Below are 21,106 nucleotides of genomic sequence, written 5' to 3'. Positions count from 1 at the left end.
ACGCTCCGTTAACCACAGAGATAGGAGTTTGGCTTTATTTAACATTGCCACTAGGCTACTGTGTGTGACAGTGACGTTGATGACTGTGGTGCTGTTGTGGTGGCTGGGAGCGCAGTGACAGAAAGACAAGGACACCAGGCCTTGATCTGAACATTTCAAACTCCTTTCGGTGTCACTGTGACCTCTGGGACCTGTCCCCACCCCTGCAACCTCACGTGGTGTCTCCCAGGACCCTGTCATTTCTTCTGTCACCGGGAGAAACCATCATACTGTCCCATCATACTGTCAGAGGGGTAGGGAGTCAGAAGAACTTTCAATCTGTGAAGAGTCACACAAACTTTTCTAACCGACTGACTTTGCTTTATATTTCACAGTGGCAGGGCTGAGTGTGTGTTTGATAGGGTGGGTGTGTGTGTGTTGATAGGGCGTCTGAGTGTGTATGGCATTTTGCACAGTGCATATAAAACTTAATTAGAGCATCTGTCTAAATATTAAACAAAGAATCAGTGAGGTGTGTGTGCGTGTGTGTTTTAGTCAGGGTGAATGATGAGTCCTTATTGGTAGATTAAGCGTGGAAACGTGACTAGGTTTCAGAATGGAGATAATTGATTCAGGTCCGGAGCCAATCGCTCTTCTAAATCATCAATATGTCCTTCAGCAGGGAAGAAACGGAGAGGAGTGGATAAGAGGGGAGGAAGAGAGTAAAGGAGGAGGATGAAAAGAGTATACAAAGGGAGTGTTTATCCCAGAGGGTTGTGTGTGGGGATCTAGAGAGGAGGAGGAGAGAGGACAGAAGAGGAGGCCAAATGCTGTTGTGTGGGTGACTGGGGACAATCTGGAGTTTGAGGAAGTGGAACAGCTGGATCTTAGCCTTTAGACCCGAGAGCGAGAGAGAGAGAGACTTTGACTTTTTGTCTTTCTTTACTGAAACATTCTCATTTCATTTAAAACTCACCTCCCTTTAAAAATAAAACCCCAAAATATATCCTGTACTGCATACATGTATCATACTCACCTTTCCATCTACCACATGATACAAGCCAACATCACAATACCCAAAACAATACACACTCCTACAACCGTATATCTAAAACATCTTCCCCAGCTATGTAGACAGCCCCCCCAACACACCATATCTCCTCAAACATCTCCACACTTTTTATCATTCTATAGAACTCAAACTCAACCCTAAGGCGCGCAGAGACCATCCCATTAAACAATAGTAAAGGGTCTGTTATCCCCACCTTTGACCCTGTTCCTCCTTGTTAGCCAAATAGCTAACTTTGCCTGAGCAAACAGAAAATTCAACAAAACACATTTGGCCTTCTCCTTACTTGAATACCTGTATCCCATTATAAACATCCCAACAGTTAAAACCTCCCCCAACCTCTCACACAGACATTCCAACAAAGACATTAATGGCATTAACCTGGTGCACACAGAAAACACATGAATCACAGTTTCTTTCATTTTACAGAAAGGACACCCCTGCCCGACTCCCGGTTCAACCCGTGCCAACCAGCTGTTAGTGGCCAGGGCTCCATGAAGAACCCTCCACGTGAGGTCCCCTGACCTCTTTGGTACTGGGGGTTTGTAGAGCCCCCTCCATCTAAAACCCACCATACTCTCTGCCCCACATACCTCCTGCCACTGAGGTGCCTTCACTCCTGTTAGGCTTCTAAAGTTCCTAACCTTAACACAGAGGTTGTAGAGGGCTTTACCTCCCACCCCTTCAAACTCCCCCACGCTTGGAGTGTTAAAATCTAACAAGTCCTCCAGACCTCCTTGCCAGTCTCTGCCGTCACCTGCAGTGGCGGAAACATTTGTGGCCCCTCTCCCTTTGGCCGCTCAAACATCCCCCTTACCGGCTCAGACAGTGCCTCCTGGATCTCCTCCAGGAATCTCGCAAGCAGCCTAAGACGTTATTCCTGTTTGTTGTGCCAAGACTTCCGGGGTTTTCCACCCCTCCTCTCCCAGCAGTCTCAGGTCACCAAGCCTTTGTAAACCCCCTGCCATCAGTTGCCTCTGCAGGGTGGCCGACTGAACCGATCTCAAAGGGATGGCTGGGTTGTGGAAGATAGGCTCCACCCACAGCCCACAGCCCAGGCTCCACACCCCCTTCTCGTGTGGGCCTTAGCAGCTGCCAGGCCCTCAGCATTGCAGAGTAAAAATCTGAGAGACCTGCTGTACTCAGCCTCTCCAGCTTCATGAGGAACAGCTGCCGGTCCAACCCTAATCCGCCAGCTCTCCTCAGCAGCGCGCATGCTGGTTCCCTCCAGCCAACATCAGTATGGTACAGCAGTCTCTGCACCGCCTTTAGCCGGAAGGCAGCCATCCTGCTGTCCAGTTCCACCAGGCCCTGTCCTCCTTCGTGGATGGTCATGGACAACACTGCCGCCCTCAGCCAGTGATGGCCCGACCAGTAGAAGTCCACCAGCTTGCGTTGCAGGTCAGACCGGCGGGGTGGGGGTTGAGGACAGACAGTTTATGCCACAGGGAAGATGCCACCAGGTTGTTAATGATCAGCACCATCCCTCTATGTGACACTTGGGACAGGAGCCACCTCCACCTGGCCAGTCTTGACACCACTGCCTGTGACAGCCCCTCCCAGTTCTTCCTGACTCACTTCTCCGAGCCCAGGTACACCCCCAACACTTTAAGCCCTTCACAACCCCACTGCAAACCCCCTGGAAGCAGAGGAGGAGCCCTATCCCCCCATGCCCCACATAACAGAGCTTTGCTCTTGCCCCAGTTTACCTTAGCTGATGAAGCTCCCTCATACACCTTCAGACTGGTCTCTAGTGCCTGCATATCTTGACCATCCCTGACCATCACAGAAACATCATTTGCATATGCTGACACTGCTATTCCTGTTACCACATCCATGCCTGTCCAGCACACTCCCTGCAGTCTCCGGCATAGCAGTCCTAAAAAAGGCTCAATGGCTAGTGTGTATAACTGCCCAGATAGAGGGCATCCTTGTCTAATGCCCCGTCTCACCCAGACTGGCCTACTGAGACACCCTTCCACCTTAGCCATACATGACGCCCCAGCATACAACAGCTTCACACAGGTCAAAAAACTCTTCCCAAACCCAAACACGCTCACATTAAACAGATACTCATGGTCCACTCATGGTCCACTCTATCAAAATCCTTCTCTTGATCTAAAGAGACCAGTCCAAAGTTCACATTAGAACCTCTCGACAAGTCCAACATGTCCCTAATTAACCTGTTATGGCTAGGGGGCAGTATTTTCACGGCTGGATAAAAAAACGTACTAGATTTAATCTGGTTACTACTCCTGCCCAGTAACTAGAATATGCATATAATTATTGGATTTGGATAGGAAACACTCCAAAGTTTCTAAAACTGTTTGAATGGTGTCTGTGAGTATAACAGAACTCAAATGGCAGGTCAAAACCTGAGAGATTCCTTTACAGGAAGTGGCCTGTCTGACCATTTCTTGAACTTCTTTGCCATCTCTATCTTTTACAAAGGATCTCTGCTCTAACGTGACACTTCCTACGTCTTCCATGGGCGCTCAGAGCCCGGGAAAAACCTGAATGTCGTCATTCCAGCCCCAGGCTGAAACACATTATCGCCTTTCTCAAGTGGCCGATCAAGGGACTGTGGGCTTAGGCGCGTGCCCTGGCCGCCCCCGTCTTTGTGATTTTTCCTCTGTTTGCCGAAAAGGAGATTCCCGGTCGGAATATTATCGCTTTTTTACGAGATAAATTGCATAAAAATTGATTTTAAACAGCGGTTGACATGCTTCGAAGTACGGTAATGGAATATTTAGAATTTTTTTGTCACGAATTGCGCCATGCGCACGACCCTGATTTACCATTTCGGATAGTTTCTGGAACGCACGAACAAAACGCCGCTATTCGGATATAACGATGGATTATTTGGGACCAAACCAACATTTGTTATTGAAGTAGCAGTCCTGGGAGTGCATTCTGACGAAGACAACAAAGGTAATAACATTTTTGTTATAGTAAATCTGATTTTGGTGAAGGCAAAACTTGCCGGGTGTCTAAATAGCTAGCCCGTGATGGCTGGGCTATGTACTTAGAATATTGCAAAATGTGCTTTCACCAAAAAGCTATTTTAAAATCGGACATGTCGAGTGCATAGAGGAGTTCTGTATCTATAATTCTTAAAATAATTGTTATGCTTTTTGTGAACGTTTATCGTGAGTAATTTAGTAAATTGTTAGTAAATTCCCCGGAAGTATGCTAGTTCTGAACGTCACATGCTAATGTAAAAAGCTGTTTTTTGATATAAATATGAACTTGATTGAACAAAACATGCATGTATTGTATAACATAATGTCCTAGGGTTGTCATCTGATGAAGATCATCAAAGGTTAGTGCTGCATTTAGCAGGCTTCTGGGTTTTTGTGACATTATATGCTAGCTTGAAAAATGGGTGTCTGATTATTTCTGGCTGGGTACTCTGCTGACATAATCTAATGTTTTGCTTTCGCTGTAAAGCCTTTTTGAAATCGGACAGTGTGGTTAGATAAAGGAGAGTCTTGTCTTTAAAATGCTGTGAAATAGTCATATGTTTGAAAAATTGAAGTTTTTGTATTTTTGAGGAATTTGTAATTCGCGCCACGCCTATCATTGGATATTGGAGCAGGTGTTCCGCTAGCGGAACGTCTAGATGTAAGAGGTTAAGAACAAGTTGTCCGTGATTGAGCGTCCCGGTACACAATATGTTTGGTCCTTATGTACTATCGAGTCCAAATGGAAGTTCAGTCTGTTAGAGAGGACCTTGGCAAATATCTTGTAGTCCGCACAGAGTAATGCCACAGGCCTCCAGTTCTTAAGTTCACACAAGTCCCCTTTTTTGGGCAGGACGGCAGCTCATCGGCAACTCTCCTACCCCGACGCATTCACGCAACACGCAAAAGAAGTCCTGTCCAATTATTCCCCAGAATTCTTTATAAAACTCCACCGGGAGTCCATCGACCCCCGGTGCACGAATGCGGGACATCTGGGTTACGGCATCTGCCAGTTCATGGAACAACAGAGGAATGTCCATTTCATCCCTCTGTGCCAGAGAGAGCTTAGGGAGTCCTGCGAACAAGATCTGAGCACACATAAAAAAAAGTGTCATCTTGTAAGAGCTTTACATTGAACTTCCAATAAGATGCCTGCCGGGGCCCTGGTGAAATAGACAGCCGAGCCATGGTTATGTGATGATCCGACAACCCCACCGGGAGAATGGTAGCGCCTAAGAGCCTATTGCTCCAATTCCTAGACATGTCGGGCTGCACTCACCCTAGCCCCAAAAACCTTCACCCATGTATACTGTCTTGTGTTTGGATGTTTAGTTCTCCAAACACCCACTAGGTCAAACTGATTAATGATGTCCCTTAACACTCCCACTGACACTGAATGAGGCTCTTCCCCATTTCTGTCTTTTGTCAAATCCATTGTAGAGTTCCAGTCCCCTCCGACCACCAGCGTCTCCTCAGGCGCTACCTATGAGAGTTCCGGGATTATTCAGACCTAGAACCCCTCTTTCTCTCCCTGTATTAGACCTATTCAGACCTAGAACCCCTCTTTCTCTCCCTGTATTAGGCGCATACACATTTATAAGACAAAACCCATGTTGTTAATTTCTGCTTTAACAACAAGCATACTACCCCTACACACCTCCTTTGAGGAGCACATTTTTACAGACAGACCCGGTGCAAAAAGGACTGCCACCCCTGCACTAAGACTTGCCCCATGGCTCAACACACTTGCCCCTTTCCACCAGAGCCCCCAATATACTTCATTCAACACATCACTATGTGTCTCCTGCAGAAACAACACCTGTACATTTTTTTTTTTTTACATATTCACCCAACACACTCCTCTTTCCCGCATCTCTGGCGCCATTTATATTGAGCGAGCCTACCCAATGAGTCTCCATAAGAAGTGGGAGAAAAGCCAGCAGAGAAAGAGACCAATAGCAAAGCTCAAAAGCCCCAGTGTCAGACAGAAAATATACATCTAAACAGTGTCTGAAGGTAAACCTTTACGCACTGTTGTGACCCACTTCCTCAACCTAAACCGTTTCCTGGGTGAGAGGACACCATGCCCCTCATTTTTCACAGCATGTTGTACTGATCTTACAAACTTTCTTGGATCAGAAAAAAAAGCCTCAAGATGAACTTTTTTCCCCTTGGTCTCATTCAGGAACCTTGTCAGTTCTCTCAACGTGAACTTAGACCCCTCTGCTTGACTGGCTGTCAGCTCCGGGCCTATTGAAGAGGAGTCTGAAAAAAAGAACTCATCCTCTTCCTCAGACTCACTTTCCTCCTCATCTCTATCTCCCACCCTGACCACCTGCCCTTCCTCTCTGGTCAGAGCATCCCCCACAGCAACAGGCAAAGTTTCCATGGTGCCTTTGACCACACCCTTTTTCCTTTTCCGCTTGACACCCTCCTCCTCCCCCCTAGTCTCTTACACTTCCCCACTATACTCTCCTCATCCACTAGCATAACCTGACTAGACCCAGCATCATCTACACCAGCCTCCATCGCATGACTAGGCCCAGCATCATCTACACCACCCTCCATAGCATAACTAGGCCCAGCCTCCGCTACCTCACCATCTCTAGCCTGACTAGACCCAGCCTCCGCTACCCCACCATCTCTAGCCTGACAAGATCCAGCCTCCGCTACACCACCCTCCATTGTGACAACAATTTTGGACCCCCTTGTGGCCCCCCTAAATGTGGAGTATGAAATAATTTTTACATAACCAATTTTTGTTATCATTCTTTTTTTTACATCCGTTATTAGACAGTGGCAACGATGATGATTATCAACATGGTCTTTTGCCTGCTAATGCCTGTGATGCAGTGAAGAAAACGATATGACAACAGTAACGTCTAATGTAACTGGCCCCTCTAACAGTACAACTGGCCCCAGGTTGGCTCCCCCAGTTGAAATGGTCTAGAACCGCCACTGAACGGCATCTGCTTGAAAACCTGCCGACAGTACACGAAAACAGTTAGCAAACTTACCGAAACGACTCAGCTCTTTCCTGATTTGATCATCCTTAATAAACGGAGGCAAATTTGCAACAACCACTCTTGTCGAAGGGGTAGAGAGAGGTGAAACTGGCACCAACACATCCCTTATAAATATTCCGCTAGCAATTAGCCTACCAACCAAATTTGCTCTTTTCATGAACACAACCACAGCTTTGTTCATTCTAGAAGCAGAATGTATAAATTCAGCTCCTACCTGTTCACCGACCGCGAGCAGAACCTCCTCCACCTTAACTCCATTCTCAGGAACACACCTGAATCCATGCCGTATCGACAGCGTCTCCTCCATGCTAGGCTGAGAAGCCGCGCACACCACACCTTCCAAACCCCAGGAAACTTACTCTGTCCTCTTCCACCCTAACTTTGAAAAAACTGTGGATACCGCTAAAACAAATACTGCATTAACCCTCCACCATAGAAAAATAAAATTGAAAGAAAAGACCAAGGAAATAATCAAAAAAGTTAGGACAGAGCCCTCCACACCAAACACTCAAACTCCCAAAAACTCCCAGCATGCACTGCAAGAGAGAGCGACAGAGAGAGAGAGAGAGAGAGAGAGAGAGAGAGAATGTGTACACAGTATGTTCTGCCCCCTCTTTTTTCTAATTAACTCTCTCTCTGTATTTCTCTCTCCCTCATGGACCTTAACTCACCCCTCACCCTCTCTCCTACCACAGTGAGATGGCCCAGAGTGAAAAACAGGTTCAACTACATGGTGACCTGGATGAGCAGAGTAAGGCAGAGAGGAGAACTGAGACGACCACCATGCTAACTACTGGATGAGTACAGCTTAGACCTCACTCACCCTCTCAAGGAGATCACAGAAAGGGTTGATTGGAGGCAGTATGATAACTGTTCACACACACACACACACACACACACACACACACACACACACACACACACACACACACACACACACACACACACACACACACACACACACACACACACACACACACACACACACCACTCTGGGTCAGGTGGGTTACACAAACATGAGAATTGAAACTTCAGAGATCAAACAGTTTGCTTTTAAGTTCTTTTGATTGTCACCTTCAATTCTCTGCTCTCTATTGAACCTGATGCAAGAGATGAGCTGAGGATAACTGACTGAGAGGAAGTGACTTGACTTGCTATGGGCCTTTTATATACTACTATATATAGTTATTACCATAACTTCTTTACTACCCACACAGAGTGTTGTCATAGGGTGCCTAGGGTTTAATAGGAGCAGTATTTGGCAGGTGTTCTACGTCGGTGTTAGTGCACAAGGTCTTAAAGGGGAACCGTTTCTGGTAGGCGCTCTAGTCACTGTTACGGAACAAAGTCTTGTAAATGAATGAAAAAGCAACAGCATACCCGAAGGTCTGAATAATCCCGGATTTACATAAATTAGACACCAGTTAGATTGGGGGAGGGATGGTTCTGTGAAAACCAGTGCACACATGCTTCCAAAACACAGATTATTCAGAAACAAAAAGCACTGGAATAATACGGTATCAACCAACATAACACATAAAACACAGCATCACATGACCATGTAGAAAATGTTGTTTTCCATCAATACATACAGATATCATCATATTCTTACAAAAAAATAGTATTTGCTTACGAAGTGTGGATAAGGTTTCCTCTCTAACAAACACCAACAGAGTCTGTATACCAGTCAACAGTCCTGTACACTTTAGGGCCTGTACTGTACAGCACTGATACCTTACCGGCTCCTCACACCATTACACTGTATGAAGACAGAGACCAAAGCTCAAGGGGAGCAGTTTCAGCCATAACCTGTAGGCTGGGGTACACACACAGAGGTGCAGTAAAGGAATCTGTTTCTGATGATTCTGAGAGCAGAGAGGGGGAGAAGTGGGGGTCAGGTTATGGCTCTTCACTAGTGTTTTTACCTGGTGGGCATATGTGTGTTTAGGTCTGAGTCGATCAGTAAGGTGTGTGTGTGACTGTGTGTGTTTAGGAGTGTGTGCATGTGTGAGAGCGTGTTGCATGTACAAGCATGTGCTTTTGGGTATTGTGAATGTGTGCTGTCGAGCTACACTGCTATCTCATCCCCCAGGCAGTCTGGTGGTCCCTGTCTGTTGAGCACGTTTAGTAGGCGGAGGGTCTCCTCGTCAGACCCCCAGCCGTATATAATATCCCTCTCCTCCATCTCCTCCCTCTCTTCTCTCTCCTCCATCTCCTCCCTCTCTTCTCTCTCCTCTGTCTCATCACTATCATCAGTGGACGCGTACTCGGACGCAATGCCAGACTCCCGGAACCTCAGCAGCTCTAGACTGCCCAGTACCTCGTCGCGGGTTGATGACATCACCACCCCCGACCCCTCCTGACCTTTCACTCCATTCTGACCCCTCTGCTGTGGAGGAGTAGCGGGGCGAGGGTCAGGTGTTGGGGGTCCGGGCAGGAAGCGGAAACATTCAAGCTTGAGGAGACACTGTTCCCTACCTAGGGGGCTGCCCAGGGGAAGGGAGGAAGAGAAGAGTGGGTTGACTGTCTTGTCCTGGCCCACGCCCATGTTGATGCCCAGCGCTGGCAGGGTGAGGCTGGCGTGGTCCTGGGGTCGAGGGGTCATTGGGTCACACAACACTGGGGGGACGGTGGAACGGAAAGTGATCTCCAATAGACTGTCCTGGGAACCCACTGGAGGAGGTGAAGAGTGGGAGGGGAGAAAAGGGGGAGAGAGAAAAGAAGGATGTTAGTTTCATTAAAGATAAGCATCCTTCCACACATTGAGCTAACTGAGCTTACATTCACCTGTTTAACTGCTAACATGAGGCTAATTCCCATTCACCCCTGGTAGGGAGTGTGAAACGGTGTCAAACACTACATTAGGAGGAGGTGAGGTGTGGAGTGTGATATCAGGAGGAGAGGAGGGGGCTGAGGTGGCTGAGGTGTAGAGCTGGTTGGTCCGCTGAGGTGTAACACGTTGTATAATGATGCAGCTGAAAAATGTGTGAAGTAATGTAACATGTTACACGATAACATGCTGGTTGGTCCGTTGGAGTCTACGCTTGGCCTGTCAGCTTAAAGAGGTGTGATATGGTGTGTGATGAGAGAGAGATGGGGGAGGGAGAGAATACATGCGCAATAGGGGAGGAGAAGACAAACAGGGTCTTTGAGTGGATAATGAGATGAAGGGAGTCTGTGTGTACATGTGTGGTGTGTGTGTGTGTGTGTGTGTGTGTGTGTGTGTGTGTGTGTGTGTGTGTGTGTGTGTGTGTGTGTGTGTGTGTGTGTGTGTGTGTGTGTGTGTGTGTGTGTGTGTGTGTGTGTGTGTGTGTGTGTGTGTGTGTGTGTGTGTGTGTGTGTGTGTGTGTGTGGTCATGCATCCTGTGTGTACTCACTTGACCTGGACCCAGACATTTTGACCTCCAGTTCCTGGATCTGTTTGACCAGTAGAGAGATGTGCTGCAGCAGGTCCTTGTTCTGGAGCAGCAGCTGATGCACTCTGGCCTGGGCCTCCAGTCTGGCTGTAGCCTCCGCACTCACTTGGTCCTTCAACAGGTGCACCTGGGGGGAGACAACACACACAACACACACACACACACCTGAGATAAGGACATACTTGGAAGAGAGAGAACACACATGCATGCACACACACAAGATACTGCTGTACGGTATGTTCATACACATGAGAGAGAGAGAGAACAGACACTCCTGAGATATGCCTGTACACAAACAAACACTCAATAGTGACTTCAGACTATTGAGTGTCACTGTAAGTATGTCTGTGTATTTCTGTATGTCTCACACCAAAGCCCATAACTCGAGGAGCAAGACGAGGACTGTCACACTTCAAGTTTAAGCTTATGAAAATGTAATGCCATGAGTGGTCTGTCGCAGGATTAAACCAAGAGAAGAAGAAATACAGTTCCCATTAAAGGCTGTAGCCTGCAGTGGCATTAGTCACTAATCATAGAAACCAGAGACTAAGAAGAAAAAAAACAGTTTCTCCTCTAGCTCAGGCTTCAACACCAGGCTCAGGGGACAGACAACCCTTGGGATTATCATAGGAGCGAACAGCGCTGTTTGGATTCCTAGCCTTGTCTTCTCAGAAACAGTACACATGGAGAGAGACTGATGATCCCCGGAATTCTACAATATCAAGGGATGTGCATGCGCTTTAGTCTACATGGTAATACTAGCCAGAACTTACAGTTGAAGTCGGAAGTTTACATACACCTTAGCCAAATACGTTTAAACTCAGTTTTTCACAATTCCTGAGATTTAATCCCAGTAAAAATTCCCTGTTTTAGGTCAGTTAGGATCAGCACTTTATTTTATGAATGTGAAATGTCAGAATAATAGTAGAGAGAATTATTTATTTCAGCTATTATTTCTTTCATCACATTCCCAGTGGGTCAGAAGTTTACATACACTCAATTAGCATTTGGTAGCATTGCCTTTAAATTGTTTAACTTGGGTCAAACGTTTCGGGTAGCCTTTCACAAGCGTCCCACAATAAGTTGGGTGAATTTTGGCCCATTCCTCCTGACAGAGCTGGTTTAACTGAGTCAGGTGTGTAGGCCTCCTTGCTCGCACATGCTTTTTCAGTTCTACCCAGTTCTATGGGGATTGAGGTCAGGGCTTTGTGATGGCCACTCCAATAACTTGACTTTGTTGTCCTTAAGCCATTTTGCCACAACTTTGGAAGTATGCTTGGGGACATTGTCCATTTGGAAGACCCATTTGTGACCAAGCTTTAACTTCCTGACTGATGTCTTGAGATGTTGCTTCAATATATCCACATAATTTTCCTCCCTCATGATGTGGCCTGTTTTATGAAGTGCACCAGTCCCTCTTGCAGCAAAGCACCCCCACAACATGATGCTGCCACCCCTGTGTTTCACGGTTCGGATGGTGTTCTTCAGCTTGCAAGCCTCCCTCTTTTTCCTCCAAACATAACGATGGTCATTATGGGCAAACAGTTCTATTTTTGTTTCATTAGACCAGAGGACATTTCTCCAAAAAGTACGATCTTTGTCCCCATATGCAGTTGCAAACCGTAGTCTGGCTTTTTTATGGCGGTATTGAAGCAGTGGCTTCTTCCTTACTGAGTGGCCTTTCAGGTTATGTCAATATAGGACTAATTTTACTGTGGATATAGATACTTTTGTACCCGATTCCTCCAGCATCTTCACAAGGTCCTTTGCTGTTGTTCTGGTATTGATTTGCACTTTTCGCGCCAAAGTACGTTCATCTCTAGGAGCCCGAAAGCGTCTCCTTCCTGAGGCTGCATGGTCCCATGGTGGTTATACTTGCGTACTATTGTTTGTACAGATGAACGTGGTACCCTCAGGCGTTTGGAAATTGTTCCCAAGATGGAACCAGACTTGTGGTCTACAATTGTTGGAAAAATGACTTGTGTCATGCACAAAGAAGATGTCCTAACAGACTTGCCAAAAATATAGTTTGTTAACAAGAAATTTGTGGAGTGGTTGAAAAACGAGTTTTAATGACTACAACCTAAGTATATGTAAACTTCCGACTTCAACTGTAGCTGCAACCTCTTTTAAAAAAGCTGGAAGGTCATTCCAAGGTGAGACAGAGTGTCATTGGGTGTGTTGCATATATCCTGACAAGAGAAGCGATCGGGGTATAGAAAAGAATGAGGCCTATCTCACGGTGAATAGTTGACAATGAGTGCTACTGTGGTACTTCTAACTTGACATTGAGCACTTCTTCCAACTTTATGATAGTTTCTATAGGAACTTTTCTGCTGTGGTTTTCTTACCTCAAGGAGCATATTTTTGGGCTTGTTATAGAGCCCATGTCTCTATAGCACTGCATTGCTCTCACTTCAAGGAGAATGGAGCATGAATGGAGTCATGAGGCTGTTGCTAGATAGTCAGAAGATACAATTCTCCTTTCATCATACCACAGCCATAAAACTCTGTAACCAAGGTAACGTGGATGTATAGCTTTCTGTCGTCATTATTGATGCAATTACTGTAAAGAGAAACAGTTGATGGTGATGAAATGAGAAAAACAGCTGAAGGACTTTGTGTCTAATGAGAAACCTCTGAACTGTGCAGACACAAGATGGAGCCACTCCATCTCAAGGCTTCCACTTACTGTAATGTACTCCCCTTCAACACCACACCCTCCCCTCATCCTATCTCTTCTCTCCCACTCCCACTTACTGTACTCTCCCCATCACACCCCTCACCCTCCTCTTTCCCCATCTTCTCATCCTCCATTCACCCCTGGACGGTAAATGCCAGGAAGGAGAGAGGGTAAAAGACAGATCAGATTCCATCATCACTCCACTTAGCGACAAATAGCAGTGATCTAGTCTCCATTAAAGCGGGCCATCAGCGTCAGAGCTCATCTGTAAATCCCGACAGTCTAACGGCACTGTCAGGGTAATATGCCACCATACGAACCCAGGGTTGTGGGTTCGATTCCCACGGGGGACCAGTACGGAAACAAATGTATGAAATGTATGCATTCACTACTGTAAGTCGCTCTGGATAAGAGCGTCTGCTAAATGACTAAAATGTAAATACGACACATCAAGCACCGCCAGGACAGAACATGAGATATGTGACTATGATGAGAAGATACGCTGTACTGATCAAAGTGTGAAAGGTAAACTGAGTTTAGCCTTGGAGAAGGAAGGTGTCGTATTTGTCCTGGATTTATCTGAGATGTGACTGTGAGACATGCTCCTTAAACGCAGCCTGAATAATAACATGGAGAACGGAGATACTAAAAGTGTCTGTGATGATTGAGAGATAAAGATAACAGCAGAGAGGGGGAGCGAGAGAGTGAGTGAGAGAAAGAGAGTGAGAGTGAGGGAGGGAGACAAAGTTCAAGTTTAGCCAGACAGCATTTTCTGCATATTTAATCAAATAAACAATAATTAAATGCTTTGAAGCAAAGTTTGGTTTGATGAGAGGATTCCACAGGTTATCAATTCTGGGACTGGAGGCACTGAGGACCCTGTTCACATCCATCTGCCCGACGGTAGATGACATCTACCAACATGTAGAGCGAATCTTGCAGCTTGACATTCTCCCCTTCCGCAACAAGAAGTTGGTGACACAGTTACACCAAGACCAGAAAGCTGTGAACATCCCAGAGGCTGGAACAAAACGTCTTAACGTAGGTGACACTAACCTACCCCCATTCTCTGTGCCAAGGAAGCATCTTCCCTGAGAGCCACCAAAGAGGCCAGGCACTTGTAGACTGGGGCTTACTGTCGTGAGACCACAGAAGATGGACCTCTTCAGCTAGGCTGGGTCATCTTGGTGGTCTTGGTGGCCTGCCTCTCCGGTTAGCTTGGTGACGCACCCTGCCTCGATGGGCTTTTGGATCTCGGCATTGTATACTTTTGCCTTTCCGGGGTCCTTTGGCAACCTCTTAGTTCAGGCTTCTAGGATGTTCACAGCTTCCTGGTCTTGCCGTGACCAACGTCATGCAGCAGAACGGAGAGAGTTGATGTGAACAGGCATTGCTGGGTTTGTACCTGTTTATGCATGTGACCATCAGGGCTCTGGAGTGTCCAACCAAACTGCATATGTACAGCTGCTGGTCTACCAGCTGGCCCAACCTATCAGGTTGGTATAGTCCGCTCCGATGAGCAGCAGAGGGTGTGCCTTGTCAAAGGCATGATATGGGATGCCCCTTAGATGGCGATAGCACTTCTACATGGCTGGCACGGGATAGGACTGCTCATCAAGGGCCAGTCGATCGGCTGTGAAAGCTCCCTTTATGGGGTACCTCTCTGCTGGCCTGGCCACAGGGGGATACTTGAAAATTGACTGATGAGCCAGTAAGATGAGCAGCGTGGTGTTGGATTGTCGTCAGGGCTATGACTCCTCCTAGCCTTCTGAGGGGAGGATGATTGTCCACTCTGCCCCATCATCTAAAATGGCATACGTATTCAGAGACTTCTGGCCAGTCCTGAGCACGACTGGCACTACCTTTAGGTAGACTCGTGGGTGAGGTAGATTTTGTCTAGAGGGGTGACACTGGAGCTCGGCTTGGCAACACTATGAAGCACTTATAGATGTGCTTAATTACATTCTCTGCATTGTTTTCTCTGGGTGCATGGATCGGGGCCATGGTTAGTGCAGCCACACTTTATATTTTTCTTTTTTCTTTAACCTTTATTTAACTAGGCAAGTCAGTTAAGAACTAATTCTTATTCACAATGACGGCCTACGCTGGGCCAATTGTGCGCCGCCCTATGGGACTCCCAATCATGGCCAGTTGTGATACAGCCTGGATTTGAACAAGGGTGTCTGTAGTGACGCCTCTAGCACTGAGATGCAGTGCCTTAGACTGCTGCGCCACTCGGGACCCCACTTCCGGTAACGCTTACCGTCCTTGATCCACATTTGATATGTTCTGACGGCTGCTTCACTATCTCTGTGCACTAAGATATATAGTGTTCAACACTGTGGAAGAGGTCCAGGCAGGTGAGCCGGCTTGAGTGGTGCAACAGGTCCAGGCAGGTAAGTTAGGTGGAGCGGTGCAGTAGGTCCAGGCAGGTGAGCTACCTGGAGAGGTTCAGCAGCTCCAGCCGGGTAAGCTAGATGGAGCGATGCAGCAGGTCCAGGCAAGTGAGCTGGTCCAGGCAAGTGAGTAGGACAGGAGTGGTCCATGGAGGATAAGCTGGCTGGGCAGGTGCAGCCCACGGTTGGTCAGTTGAATAGAATAGAGCAGCTGACGGAGTCGGAGCTTGTGTCATGCAGACTAAGCCTGAGCTGGTGGGTGGAACAGCTGATGTTTGGAAGACTGGTAGCTCAGGGCGTGCCCACCAGTCCATGACTGGTTTGGTGGGGTTAACAACATCAATGTAGAGTGCATTGTCACATTTCCATACTGCTGGTAGGGACTTTCGGCCAACTGCCTACTTGAAATGTGTGTTTGTGGCAGTGATTTTGTGACAGTGTAGGTCTGTGTGGTGATGGTGACCTCTGTAGCGATGGTGGCTTTCTACAGGGTCGACCTCGCTAGCGCTTCCATTCCTGCCGAGGAATATACACTGCTCAAAAAAATAAAGGGAACACTTAAACAACACAATGTAACTCCAAGTCAATCACACTTCTGTGAAATCAAACTGTCCACTTAGGAAGCAACACTGATTGACAATAAATTTCACATGTTGTTGTGCAAATGGAATAGACAACAGGTGGAAATTATAGGCAATTAGCAAGACACCCCCAATAAAGGAGTGGTTCTGCAGGTGGGGACCACAGACCACTTCTCAGTTCCTATGCTTCCTGGCTGATGTTTTGGTCACTTTTGAATGCTGGCGGTGCTTTCACTCTAGTGGTAGCATGAGACGGAGTCTACAACCCACACAAGTGGCTCAGGTAGTACAGCTCATCCAGGATGGCACATCAATGTGAGCTGTGGCAAGAAGGTTTGCTGTGTCTGTCAGCGTAGTGTCCAGAGCATGGAGGCGCTACCAGGAGACAGGCCAGTACATCAGGAGATGTGGAGGAGGCCGTAGGAGGGCAACAACCCAGCAGCAGGACCGCTACCTCTGCCTTTGTGCAAGGAGGAGCAGGAGAAGCACTGCCAGAGCCCTGCAAAATGACCTCCAGCAGGCCACAAATGTGCATGTGTCTGCTCAAACGGTCAGAAACAGACTCCATGAGGGTGGTATGAGGGCCCGACGTCCACAGGTGGGGGTTGTGCTTACAGCCCAACACCGTGCAGGACGTTTGGCATTTGCCAGAGAACATCAAGATTGGCAAATTCGCCACTGGCGCCCTGTGCTCTTCACAGATGAAAGCAGGTTCACACTGAGCACGTGACAGACGTGACAGAGTCTGGAGACGCCGTGGAGAACGTTCTGCTGCCTGCAACATCCTCCAGCATGACCGGTTTGGCATTGGGTCAGTCATGGTGTGGGGGTGGCACTTCTTTGGGGGGCCGCACAGCCCTCCATGTGCTCGCCAGAGGTAGCCTGACTGCCATTAGGTACCGAGATGAGATCCCCAGACCCCTTGTGAGACCATATGCTGGTGCGGTTGGCCCTGGGTTCCTCCTAATGCAAGACAATGCTAGACCTCATGTGGCTGGAGTGTGTCAGCAGTTCCTGCAAGAGGAAGGCATTGATGCTATGGACTGGCCCGCCCATTCCCCAGACCTGAATCCAATTGAGCACATCTGGGACATCATGTCTCGCTCCATCCACCAACGCCACGTTGCACCACAGACTGTCCAGGAGTTGGCGGATGCTTTAGTCCAGGTCTGGGAGGAGATCCCTCAGGAGACCATCCGCCACCTCATCAGGAGCATGCCCAGGCGTTGTAGGGAGGTCATACAGGCACGTGGAGGCCACACACACTACTGAGCCTCATTTTGACTTGTTTTAAGGACATTACATCAAAGTTGGATCAGCCTATAGTGTGGTTTTCCACTTTAATTTTGAGTGTGACTCCAAATCCAGACCTCCATGGGTTGATAAATTGGATATGCATTGATTATTTTTGTGTGATTTTGTTGTCAGCACATTCAACTATGTAAAGAAAAAAGTATTTAATAAGATTATTTCTTTCATTCAGATCTAGGATGTGTTGTTTAAGTGTTCCCTTTATTTTTTTGAGCAGTATATTAGCGGTAGGGTGACTGAAACGTGGGCAGCAGTGTCCTGTGGGCTAGCCATGAGCTGGGTGTAGTTTAGTGTAGTGATCACTTCTTGCCCTCACAGTGTTGGGGCAGAGGATCCGAACACGGGATAGCTGGTCGACCGGGGTCGCAGTTTTGGCCTGCTGTCCTCCACTGGGATGTAGCTCCCTGGTGCTGGCACTCTGCACCTGCACTCCTCCTCCCAAGGAGTCAGATAAACTGTGGATTCCTGTTGGAAAGGTAACAGACATCGGGCATGTGCTGCCACGGGTTGTTGTCAATGTTGTAGAGGAATCAGTATACATTGTTTTCTAAGATACCATTTGGGGATGGGATCTTCTGACTGTGTGACTGTTGCTGTGTTTCTTTGCTCCTCTGCCATGTCACAGTAGGTGTATTGCATCTGGCTCGAAAGACCAATGTTACACTATCAAATTATATTCCTAAACCAAGACGGCGTCCTGCTCAGGTGACCTGTCACCTGACCCTACAAAGATGGCTGCAGAGCACACCAAACAGGACTCTCCACCAGTATGCGTTATTGACCAAGGAGTGTTGTCTGTAACTTTGATGCCTTATATTCACTGTTATTCTTATAGTTGTGGTGGGAAAAGTATCCAATTGTCATATTTGATTGAAAGTAAAGATGCCTTAATAGAAAGTAAAAGTGAAAGTCACCCAGTAAAATACTACTTAAGTAAAAGTCTAAAAGTATTTGGTTTTAAATATACTTAAGTATCAAAAGTAAATGTAATTGCAAAAATATATTTAAGCATGAAAAGTATAAATAATTTCAAATTGCTTATATTAAGCAAACCAGACGGCACAATTTTCTTCTTTAAAATTGTTTTATTTACGGATAGCCAGGGGCACACTTCAACCCTCACATAATTTACAAACAAAGCATGTTTGTTTAGTGAGTCCGCCAGATCAGAGGCAGTAGGGAGGACCAGGGATGTCATGATAAGTGTGTGAATTGGACCATTTTCCTATCCTCCTAAGCATTCAAAATATAATGAGTACTTTTGGGTGTCAGGGAAAATGTATGGAGTAAAAAGTACATAATTTTCTTTAGGAATGTAGTAAAGTAAAAGTAAAAATGTTGAAAAACAAACTGTAAAGTACAGATATCCCAAAAAACAATTAAGTAGTACTTTAAAGTATTTTTACTTAAGTACTTTACACCATTGAGTTCAACTTACTAGCTTGATGTGTTATGTTTGGACTCATTATCATTCATTGATGCTGATGATAAATGGTCAAGTGTTCATTGGATTCTTGTCCACCTCACTCTAACTGGAGCCGACTTGGTGGTTAGCATCCACCCACAACTTAGTCTTTAGTCTCGATACACTACATCTACTCTAGCCTGGTCTTATTGATGGCTCAATAATTTGTTTGTAATTAACTGTAACAAGTTAAAACTGTATTGAACTTCCAGTGACACCTGCAAGTCTGGATTAGCCAACAGCCAAGTGCATCTGTTGAAAAGGGTTTCGATCAACGATTTAGTGTCAAGATTTACGTCCCTAGAATAACCAGAGGATGTACAACTCTATTACCACCCAGTTCAGGATTATCCTCATGCTGCCAGGCAGAGAGAATAAACAAACAAATATTCACACTTCTCTGAAAATGTTAGTGATCCTTCTCTCCTCCTCTCCCCCATCCTTCCATCCTATTCTCTCTTTCCAACCCTAGATGATTGTGATAAGTGTGAGCTTTCACAGACCAGCTAACTACCCTAAAATCTCAGCTACTGTCAGCACTTTGTTTGGAAGTCCATTCAGTCTCAGAGATTTGGCTCTGTAGCAACCTAACTGGGCCAATTGCTATTCGCTCCCCTCCAGGCCATCCCTCTGAGGCGTGAAGGGAAGTGATGTACTTGACCCACCTTGACACCTGATTGGCTTAGAATAAAGAATCTGTCTCTTCCTTCCTGTCGCACAAAGTTAGTAACATCACTGTCTCAAGGCCATTGACTGACTGCACTGGCAGATAGGGGATAGAGGTGTCAGGACCAGCTACCCGGTTACCCAGTCTCACACCCACACACACACTCTGGCCTTCAGAACTAGACTTTATAAGGCAGTCACATCCTCCTCTGCCTCACTTATTCATAATTTCAAAATGTTTACTTTTATAATAAGCTTATTATTGTCTTCTTTTTAACCTCTAAGTGGGTTTTTAATTCTCCATTCTCATTAAGGGGCAGTTGAAACTACCCGTGGGCTAAGTCTTAATGCCACATAGCACGGCAGGCAGCAGAACTAATGGGTTTAGTGCCTGTTGCCATGCCTGTGCTGGGGTTTGGACAGACAGATAAGCAGGATAAGGACAAAGACTCTGTAAGCTCCCGCTGGCTGGCTCTGATGCTCCACGGCACCACCTTAGACTTTAATAATATCCTCTTAAGGATCCCGTAGGATCAGTGTCCCTTTACTGGGACGGTTGTTGCTAACGTGTGCTAATGTGACTAGAATTACGTTGTAAGTAACAGCAAACTTTCCAGGACGTAGACATGTCTTATATGGGTAGAAAGCTTACAGTCTTGTTAATCTAACTGCACTGTCCAATTTACAGTAGCTATTATAGTGAAAAAACACCACGCTATTGTTTGAGGAGAGTGCACAACAACAAAACACTTTTATCACGGCAACTGGTTTGATACATTCACCTCTGAAGGTAAATAATGTACTTACATTCAGTAATCTTGCTCTGATGTGTCATCCTGAGGTTCCCAGAGATAAAATGTAGCATAGTTTTGTTTGATAAAATACATTTTTATATTCAAATGTAGGAACTGGGTTCTACAGTTTGAACCCCTGCTGTATCTAATTCCCATGTCCATGCCTGGGATTTGTAGAAGGAAAGATCTCTTTCAATGCCAAAAACACTGTCTGTAGTTGTATGTGAAGAGGCAGGGCTTTCCCCAGGGAACCATCTCCCACCACGCTGCTGGATAAATGAATAAACTACACCATTAGCTCTCATCGCATAACATCAAAGGCCTAAGATGAAGTAGACTGTGACATAAGACTGTGTATGTGAGACATAAAGTGTCAAAAGTGATTTTCTACGACCTTCTACGAGGTCCGTGTGTGAGACTGTCAGGCTTGTTGCTAACGCTCTGACAGTGTGTGTGTGTGTGTGTGTGTGTGTGTGTGTGTGTGTGTGTGTGTGTGTGTGTGTGTGTGTGTGTGTGTGTGTGTGTGTGTGTGTGTGTGTGTGTGTGTGTGTGTGTGTGTGTGTGTGTGTGTGTGTGTGTGTGTGTGTGTGTGTGTGGAGTTGTGTGTAAATACAGTAGGTTGAGCACAGTTGTGAAATTGTTGCCACTGGTCTCCAGGCGCTTCGTTGACTGTGTGCTTGTGTGTGTTTGTTGATTCCGCACAGCTAGTGTGAGGAGCGTATGACATATGTGTCCTAACTAGGTCATTGAAAACCAA

General features: G+C 46.5%; 1 protein-coding gene across 1 annotated transcript in view; it reads right to left on the bottom strand.

The window, feature by feature from the left end:
- The window catches only part of LOC106584141 (carboxyl-terminal PDZ ligand of neuronal nitric oxide synthase protein), a 242,746-nt gene that overhangs the window by 12,780 nt on the left and 208,860 nt on the right, over positions 1-21,106 (bottom strand). The window contains exons 9-10 of the mRNA XM_014169057.3: positions 10,415-10,580; positions 9,516-9,710 (exon numbers count right to left, since the gene is read on the bottom strand). Coding sequence (XP_014024532.1) covers positions 9,516-9,710; positions 10,415-10,580 — 361 coding nt within the window. The remainder of the gene's footprint in view (positions 1-9,515; positions 9,711-10,414; positions 10,581-21,106) is intronic.

Source organism: Salmo salar, chromosome 23 (assembly GCF_965601325.2).
Source record: "Salmo salar chromosome 23, fSalSal1, whole genome shotgun sequence".
In the NCBI taxonomy this organism is placed as follows: domain Eukaryota; kingdom Metazoa; phylum Chordata; class Actinopteri; order Salmoniformes; family Salmonidae; genus Salmo; species Salmo salar.
Note: the sequence above shows the minus strand (reverse complement) of the source record. Positions and strands in the feature narration are given on the sequence as shown.